Source organism: Nothobranchius furzeri, chromosome 5 (genome assembly GCF_043380555.1).
Source record: "Nothobranchius furzeri strain GRZ-AD chromosome 5, NfurGRZ-RIMD1, whole genome shotgun sequence".
Taxonomy (NCBI): Eukaryota; Metazoa; Chordata; class Actinopteri; order Cyprinodontiformes; family Nothobranchiidae; genus Nothobranchius; species Nothobranchius furzeri.
Window position 1 is genome coordinate 78,361,214 of NC_091745.1, and position 9,932 is coordinate 78,371,145.

The 9,932-nt window shown below is 46.3% G+C and overlaps 1 protein-coding gene across 1 annotated transcript in view; it reads right to left on the reverse strand.

Moving 5' to 3' along the window:
- efna1b (ephrin-A1b) overlaps positions 1-3,933 on the reverse strand; it is a 10,658-nt gene extending 6,725 nt beyond the window's left edge. The window contains exon 1 of the mRNA XM_015950432.3: positions 3,654-3,933. Within this exon, the coding sequence (XP_015805918.1) occupies positions 3,654-3,751 (98 nt within the window). The 5' untranslated portion in view covers positions 3,752-3,933. The remainder of the gene's footprint in view (positions 1-3,653) is intronic.
- Between the last annotated feature and the right edge of the window lie 5,999 nt (positions 3,934-9,932).

A 9,932-nucleotide genomic window follows, 5' to 3' on the forward strand; every position in this document is an offset into this window, starting at 1 on the left:
ACATCTCTATCTGTAGGTGCTTTGGCGTCTCGTCCCCGTTTCGTCCCTCCTACTTCCCCATTTGCCGCGTTGAGAACAGCTGATGTCTCCTCCTGCCTCTCCAGGGAGACTCTGAAAACTAGCAGCCGGGTCGGGAGGTCAGAGTTCAGCGTCGCAACTGCAGCAGACGCTAGAAACCGAGTCAGCACCGATGATAAATGCTCTACACACACAGAACACGGCCAAAGAGCACTTCAGCAGCACCATGACACCTACACAGAGCCTCTGGGGGGGGGGGGGGGTCCTATCCCACTCCATCAGACCTTTACTGTGAGGTCAGAACTTAATATCCTATTAATTTGCTGTGGTGTGACACATTCACACCTCCTCACGCGGGCCGAGGAGCTGTCAGGAGGTCCGCTCGTAGCGGGCCGCCGTGTGAGAGCCGGTCTAACGCACCATGAAGTCCTTCTTTATTACCTTTCAGTGTAATCTAAGATGAGGGAGTTGTGCCTCCATCAGGAAGCGCTGCAGCTCCTGCTGGTATTAGAAATCCAAATCACATCTCCGCTCTACGTAACGGAGTGTGTGTGTGTGTGTGTGTGTGTGTGGTGTGTGTGTGGTGTGCGTGTGTGGTGAAAACACTCAACAACCACCAACATCAGAGCTTCTCCCCTCCCTTCATCCATCACTGTCCCCTCTCTCCTCCCTCTGTCTGCCTCTCCTTTATTCGTCCCAAGCCCCCCCCCCCCCCCAGCTCCTGTTTTGTCCCGTCTCCGAAGGCCGACATAATAAACTGCGGCTCTTCATCCAGGCAAATTTCTCAATGCAAACTTTTCTCTTCACCCCGCCCTGTGCCCCGAGCCCCTCCTCCCAAAAACTTCTCACTCACCCCCCTTTTGGTCGCCCCCCAATTCCGTGTGGAAAAGAAATAAAAAAGCTAAATTTATTAAAAATAAAAGTGATAAATAAATCTTTTTTTTAAGGGATGCTTGTTATTTCACCTTCAGAGGGCAAGAGTGAGCTCCAAATGGACACCGATCCCAAAGTATGTCTGAAATGCTACGAATGAGCACACACACGCACGCACGCACACACACACACACACTGGGCTCAGAGGTGCTCTGTCCTCTGGTGGAAAACTACTGGGGCAAAAACAGAGGAAGGTCTGTGGGAATGAGGGGGAGCTGATGGAGAGAGGAGGGAGGAAGTCTGGACCCAAGATAAGGAGGCGAGAGGAAGAGCAGAGAGCTAAACAAGACGAGGGACACCTCGATGGGAACAAACCAGAAACACAAAGTGACTAAAGCGTGTGAGAGGTGCACGAGAAAGTCTGACGGGGGCCGAGTGAAGTTTCTGGTGTGACTCTTTCAGATCGATCATCCTGCTAACAGAACCGGAGTTACATCACAAAATATTAGATCATACACACAGCGAGGGTGGCAGGACGATGGCTTTGTGTCTGTGGGTCAGATTACCAGCTGTCTGTAATCTGCATGTCCGTGCACGAGTGTGCGCCTTCTCGTTCTGGTGAGATTAGAACAACAACCAGACAGCACACGAGCCAGGGAGGGAAAACAACAAGTAAACAAAAGGAAAAGAGCTGGAACGACGTGCACAAACGCATGTGACAGGCGGCGCTGACGTCGGCCACCTTCACGTCAAACTCAACAAACATGTGGAGGCAGGCCTGAGGTGGCTCAATGTGAGCAGAATATTACATTACACCCGTGTCCTGATTAAACAGATCTGCTCGCACTCCGGAGGCACCCGGGCCACCGATGATGGATGACTGCAGCCTCACAGCACAGATAAGTGATAACAGGCAAAAAGACAAAGAGCTGAGTGGCCTGCAGCTGGTCTGGGAGGGGATCCAGATGTTTGGAGGTGTACGGGGGGGAGGAGCAGGCAGGTACGGAGGGAGGAGCACACTCCTGCACGCACAGCTGACAGAGTTGTGCATAGTAACAGGAGGGTGGAATGCTGTCTGTGGCTAATATTATCACCCTGGTCCTCCCCCAAGCCCCCCAGAGTGTGTAAGTGTGAGTCACACATTTATCATGTCTCGGTAAGGCTGTCTACAGTAACAACCACTCCCTGTTCAACTCTGACGTGGAAACACACACACACACACACACACACGCTGCCAGTTCAAAACAAAAATAAGCCTGCTCCCAGTTAAAAGCCAGTTCAGGGCAGTCCAAGTTCAACCTCTCCCTCACACATGCTAACAAGACCCGCGCAGGCCGGGACACGAAGTGGAAAAACAAGACGGGACCCGACTCCACCTGTCATGTAAGAAAGTGGTGCACAAAAACAATTATCCCGTCAGGAGTCAGGACTACACCGTGATCGCCACGCCAACGAGGTGGACGGCGGTTACCACATCGCCGTAATGTGAGGCATGAATGAGCAGACCGCTGCCATCTGGTCAGCGTCCCCCCCTCCTGGAAGATTAATCACCAGAATCAGACCAATAATCGATCCGCACCAGTCATCCGCGGATCGAACCACTACCGAACCAGACGGATGGGTCACAGGAAGACGGAAGAGAAGAAGTGGAAGTAAGAGGAGGATAGAATGAGATTAGAACAAGACCAGTCAGGTGGGGGTCAGCCAGGAGTTTTCAAAAATACAAAGTGTTGTTTATCAATCTGTGTTGTTTATCAATCTGTGTTGTTTATCAATATGATTTTCTTACGCAACTTCTTTTAGACAGCAGAAATGGTCCAGGGTGTGATTAGAGATGGGCATAAAAGAGCCCCCCCTCCGTTGTCTCAGAGCCTCACCTGAGCCAGACCCCCCCCTTCCCCTGTCTGAGGTGACTCAAGTGTACATCAGGTGGATCAGACATGGGCTCACTAATGACACAAGCATTGCTCACTATGGATCCAATTATCACAGCTATTGTTTTCTCCTTTTTAACCCTCTTGGTAATTGTCCTTGGTAAGGGACAATCAAGTGAGCCCGTAATGCAATCAAGACATTAAAGCCCATAATGGACCACTTGGGTTTAAATCGACCAGACAAAAAAAGGGTCCTTCCTTCGGGTACGGCTCGATTAAAAAATATCATAGAGCTAAGATGAGTCCCTAAAAGCTCGATAAATCGCGCTGAGATGTCAAGCCCGATCGATGCCACTGAGTGGTCGGATCGCATTACACCTCTGACCTCAAATCTAAACCATCAGCACTACTGGTCCTTCTCTCTGACTCACGCTCCTTCCAGGTTATCTACTCTCCCTAATGGGAAAACATCTCAGATAAAAACATTAGGCAATTAGCTCCTAACAGACACGCCTGTTCAGTGACACACACGCAGGTGCAAAGCCTGCACGGGCCAAGTTCATACTCGTCAATCTATTTTCTGCTATTAGCTTGCGTCTGAGTCTGATGTGGTTAAATATAGCGATGGATCCGTCCATCTGTCAGGCAACCCGCTCGCGATCCCCGGCTTCTCCATCCGGCTGCTGCTCTCAGACCCAACATGCCAGACCGGTGCACAGGGTCGGTCCCTTCACGATGGGAAACCAGCAAAAGCAGCGTGAACTGGTTGGTAATAACGCTTTAATGGCGGTTTAACGTGTGGAAAATGCACAAAGGCCGGAAGTTTCGCTCGCTTTGGAGGACTGAGCGACTCATTAGTAACTTTTCAGACTGAAGAAAGATACTTACTTCGGATTGGAGCTGTTCCAGTAGACGCTGTGCCTCTCCGCGGTGGCGAGCCACGCTCCGACCGTCAGCGCCAAACACAGCAGAAACACCGCGTCCATGGCGTCGTTCCTCCGGCCGAACTTCACGAGTTAATCTGGGAAACGACGGATTAAACAGAAACGCGATAACTTCCTTTTGTGGGACTTAAGTGAACGGAACGCAGCTAGTTTAGCTCCCGATATTGGCGGACACCATCGCAGCCTAGCAACGAAACGTTGATACTTGTCGGCGCGAGCGCTGCCTGAGTTTTTGTTCACGGTAGGCCCCGCCTACTAACCAGGAACCGACCAATGGCAGCGCTTAGCCGCGGCGGCTGTTCCAGCCACCCTCCCACGGCTGCTGCCACTACTACTACCCTACTACCGGGAGAGAAAAGGACCAGAACAGCATTTTTAGTAAAATTCAATTTCTGAGTCACGTTTTACATCTTAATTTAAAAATTACGGAAATAAGATTAAAACATGAAATTGTTAGTTGCATTATGTGGCCATGTAGAGCTGCCACCCACGCATAGTAAAACTGGAGCGTTATCACCTTACAAGATCTTAACTTTATCATTTTAACAATATAACGTCCATGTTTGTACAATATATTTATATTTATAGTACTTATATTGTACGAAAGTAATATAACAGATGTGACAAATATGTATGTAGTACAAATGTGAACATTTATTGTACAAATCATGGACGTAATTTTGGGGGGGGGGGGGACAGGGGGGACATGTCCCCCCCACTTTTTCCAAAGTCAAGTTTTGACCCCTGCACTTTTTACCATCCAAAAACAATATTACGCTATATTAAATTGACACTAGTTGAGCTCTAGGACCAAGCAGAAAACAACCGTTTGTGTTGAAGCCTGTTTCCCATTAGAGCATACTGTAAAGATCCCCCCCCCCCCCCCCCGTGCCCCCCCCCCCCCACTTCTAAAGTGAAAATTACGTCCATGGTACAAATGTGATAATCTGTTGTATGTACGTGAAAAGTTATATTGTTGACTTTGAACAATAAAGTTATGACGTAATAACGCGATATCGCTCTAATTTTGTTTTGTGTGGGTGGCAGCTCTGAGCTTCCACAGATGCATCGTATGTATAAAAAACCCACCTTTCCAAAAACTTTAAATGTGTAATAAGACTGCATACTCGGTAAAAATCTCACCCTGAAGTTCAAAGTGTACTGACAGGAAAACAACACCAAAAGTCCAAGTCTGTCGTGTTCTGTCATTGTGCAGATTATCATTATCTCTGCAGAAACATGCTGTCATTTTTTCATGTTATACCTGTTTGTAGTCACGTAAAACCGTCTTTCTATAATTACGCCTTATAGTTCTTATCTATAACTAAACACAACTGTAAAACCAGCTAGTCACGGGTAACATGGACAATAAAAAAACCCTAAACTGAGTTTATGCAGTCACAAAACATCATTGCTCATGCAGAGTATAACAGAATTACCTTTAAGGTGCAGCTTGGACTAAATAAATGAAAAGATGCGGAAAAGAGTTTGCACAGATTAATCAGATAGTGTGCAGTGGGGTGATCTTTGCTGATACTGTTTGTTTCGGTGTGTTGTAACACTATTATAAGCTACCCCGGGTTTAAACCGCAGGTCTTTGTGACGCACTTCATGTTGCAATTATTTGCATTGTGCATTATCTATTGTATAACAATTTGTTGATTTGTGTTTTTCTACTAGACAAAAGTTAGTTGTTTGTTTGTGTTTTGTTGTGCATTTCAAACTATTCAGTTGTTGTGTTGATGCACAGCCTTAGATTGATTTAACCTCTGGCTATTAAAGTGCTTTATTGCTTTAACAAGCTTTTTTCTGGGAAGTGTGCATTTGAGATTTTTGCAGGTTGTTGTTGTCCAGGCACGCTGTTGTGCAGATCACATATTGTCAGATAATAGAGACTTATTACCATCTTATCAGTTAGTCTAATCTTGTAGTCTCCAGTTGGCCGTGTCACCAGACAGGTAACTACAGAACACAACCTTGCAGAGGATGACGTCCAGACCCTCCTTGAGTTTGTGGGACTGTGGCCCCAGCAGGAGGAGGCTCCCCTCAGGCTGAGGTGGAAGCATGCCGGACTGATCTGGTGCAGAGCTTTAGGGAGAAAGGAGAGGACACGGTGTGTGTGTGTGTGTGTGTTCATGCATGAAGAGCCCGCCTCTCCTAAGGCTTGGTTGAACAGGCACACACACGTCCCTGACAACTTACACTCATAATTACTGGAAGCTGTAGGGAGCGAGGGGGCTAGCTGAAGCTAGGGGTGCTTTTCCACTTCATGCCATCGCCCAAGTAGGAAAGGCACCAGAGGAGGAAAAGGAAAAATAAGTGAGTCAGATATTACTAACAGTTTCCTCCTATTGACGGGGTGATGATTAAATGTCTCTGCACAACCAGAACTTTTTTTTAACTTATGGGATTACTGCTGTGTGTTTCTGAGTAATCAATATCTTACCTGTTTATAGCTTTATGAATGTTTGGAGAAACAGGAGTTATTTCTCACAGGACTGATGAGCTAACGGCTAGGGATTTTGAGGACAATTATTTAAACCTTTCTTATTGACCCTTTGCGCCGACGTCACCTAATCACGTGGGTCCACCATGGTGGACGGCAAAAGCATGTAAACAGTGAGCGACACGAGTACTAAACAAAGGGAAAAGTGGAGCCTGAAATTGTTTTTGCGATCAAAACAAAAACAAAACTCCTCCAGCATTCCTCCCACTAGTTCATGCGCAGTTCAGTTATCAGAAGAAGTAGCGCGTCTAGCGGGGCTCATAGAGAGCGGTATGCTAACTAGCTTACCAACGTTAGCTTACGTTCTCTCTGCAGCTGTTCACTGATGTAAATTCAGTTCAATTCAATTCAATTCAAGTTTATTTATATAGCACCAAATCACGACAAGAGTCGTCTCAAGGCACTTCACATAATAAATGCTGTTGATGCAAGTGTGCTGTTGTTAAACATGTTGCGGACTTTGCCTAAATTCACCCCTGTGGATTCATAACTTTATGTTGTAAACAGCGTTTCACTTCACACCAAAGCCGATTGTTAGAAAGTCCGGATCCCTGCCAGCTTCTGTTGCTGGTGGTTTTACCGGGTTCAGCTGCTGCTCTCACACCGGAATTAGAAGATCTCTGAACGCCAATGCTCATATAAATAAATAACGTCATTTTAACACACGTAATCGTACATCGGAGCTTTAATATTGTTAATAATTATCTCACTTTACACTACAGTGGACGGCGCGCGGCTTCCGTGGTGAAATACCATCCATCAGGATTATCAATAACCAGTATAAACACATCACATGTATCCCTGTCCCTGTCTTCCTCGTGGAATAAATGAACGTTAATCTTACCCGGTAAAAACATGTTCGCTGTAAATCTGAGGCCTGCTAGTCCGCTTGATTGATCGCTGCGGTTCACCTCCGTCCTCAGTCTCCATCAAAGTTATTAAAAAGAAAAAACGAGTTGAGTTTACATCCTTGTCTCAGTGCAGCCGACCACGCAGCAAGCTAAAACCATTTTACTGTCAAATCAACTAAATAAAAGCCATAAAAGGCTCCAAACTGGCTTGTTTTGACTAGCTTCACTGGAGTTCCTACGGGTGTAAACGGTCTTTTTGCCGTCCATCATGGCGAAGGGGGCGGTCACACGAGTGGCGTGACGTCACGTGCTAAGGGTCAACACTGTTTAAAGCTCGGATCACACCGTGCAATTTCCAGTTTCCCATGCCTCTCCCAATAAATTCTACTTCCTGAAACAGGCGCGCCAGAGCTTTTATTTATTTATTTATTTATTTGAACTGAAAATTACTTACAAGGCATTTATTCGTACTAGAGACCTTAATAAGCTTCTAAAACCCTGCAGTAGGTACGGTTCAGAGGGCAGATGGAAGATGCCGTGACATTCCCGCCGGCACACACCTCCCACACAGCTCTTTAACATTGGCTGCATTCAAACTAGCCGTTAGCTCATCGGTCCTGCACAAAGTAAACTCTGAACAGAGATCATTCAGGAAGCAGAACACAACAGATAAGATGTTAATATAACTTTTATAGATGGCTAATTATATCTTTTTAAGTCTTGTTAGATCAGAAATAAAATCTAAATCTGCATTGCTGCTCCAAAACCAGCCTGTGATTCACTGACCTCAGACTACCAACAACACTATCCCAGTTCTCGCTTCAGTCACAACACTCAGAGTGACGGGTGAGTGTCCCTCGTTTGCCTGCAGACTTCTACTGCTCATGTAGGAGCTCCTCACGATGCAACCGTGTGATGCATCATCGCTGTAGTCAAAGAAAAGCGCCAAACAATTCCTAATCCCACACCTCTGTCTGCAGCAGCAGCAGCAGCAGTGAATCTGGGATCTCCTGTCCCCGCTACATGTTACATTCATATAGATGCACACAAACATGCGCCACGTCCTCTCAGCGCTGCAGCCAGTGGAGGCCACAGATGACACCCAGAGTGAGACTCTGTCCTCCCACAGCCCAAACAGGCACACAGACTGCACCATCACGGTTTCTACACAGACAAAAGCTTGGAAAGAAAACAAACTTGACACTTCTAAAAGTGGATTATAGGAAGCGGAGGGAAGATCTGACAGCCACACAAATCGTTCAACCAGCCTAAAACCGGCTTGTTTATTTCCAAGGGACTCGTCTCTGGGCGTCTCAGTATCTGCCACGAGTTATTTAGAGTGATGTGGAAACTCCACAGTTGCATAACTCGTTTAATTAGGAAAGAGCTGTACCTGTCCAAGGTGATGCTAAATGGGTTTCCTTCCGCCAACCACTAGAGTAATAATTTGTTTCATCGGGGGGAAACAGAACTACGAGGAAGTGAAGCCGTCTTTGAAACAAAGGGTGACGTCAGAAGGAGCTGAGTTAATTAATAATAGTAATAATAAACTATTGAGTACAAAAAGGACAGATTTCCTCTCAGTCTACCAGCCCATCACATTTTCATCCGAGCTTTCCTTCCCTCTCATCTTGTCTGCCTCAGGCAGGGATCAGAGCATGCCAGGGACCTCTGTCTGAGGGCTAGAAGGGTTTTCCTCTGACACGCTCCAACTCTGAAATATGACGAACGGGGGGCTTAATGGAGAGGAAAAAAATCAATCAAAACAAAGTAGAGCGAAACTTTGAAAAGAAGTGAAAAACTGGGCGTAAGCCACACGAAGCACAACAGAGAGCAAACAGAGGTGGCGTTTAAACGAGTGTGTGAGCAAATCTGTGCAAACAAACTCACGCCGGTTTTGAGTTTAGTTCTCTGGTTCCTGAATCCGTCAGGCGGATCACACACCCGATGTCTCGTTTTGCCACAAATTCACTTGAAAAAAATTCAGTTTCAATTTCAGTTTTATGCATTCTAAACATGTTTTTATTCATCCTTGAAACATATTTTTATTTTTGTATTGTTATAAAAAATTTGTTTATCTATTTAAAGGTGCAATATGTAGGAATAGGGTTTTAAAAAGGACATCCTGTGGTCAAATTTGGTTACTGCAACCTCTTTCTTGCTCACATATTGAGAGTTTCGTGGCTGTTGCCAGTTACAGATTAGCACCAGAAGATTCTAGATGACAGTAAAAGATGAGTCATACACAGGAAGTAATGTTGTCGTGGCTGGTGCTAGCTTTCTTGTTCATGGGCGTCGCACCCGTGGGGGATGTGGGGGTTTCAACACCCATGCTTTTCTTATTGAGATCGTTCAACACCCACACCAGTCTGGTTTCTCTACGTCGCACTCACTCTGTTTGCCTCATCTCCTTCTTCCCCTCCCTCTCCTGTTTCTCCTTGAAACCCGACATCGGCAGAAACCCGACCTCGGCTGTCGGGTTTCAAGGAGAAACAGGAGAGGGAGGGATGGAAGAGCTGTTAAGCTCTTCCATCCCTCCCTCTCCTGTTGCTCTGACACAACCGGCTTTCAATCAGTCGATTTGCTTCCCGCCATAAATCCTGCCCGTTACTGGATTGAGGTTGAGTTTCAATTTACTGCTGATGACATCCACCGACAACATCCCCCACTCTTTTGAAAAGCTTGCAACGCACCTGTTAGGTAGGGAGCACTCACTACACTTATTACGGTAATATGCCTCCAGGAAAGGGGAAGTGTGGTTGTTTACCGTTTTGCTGTTAGCTTCCTGTGATAGTTCTGAACGACTCATCAAAGGAAGTACAACACCACGACTGACTCGTTGTTCCCTTCACACACACATTTCACT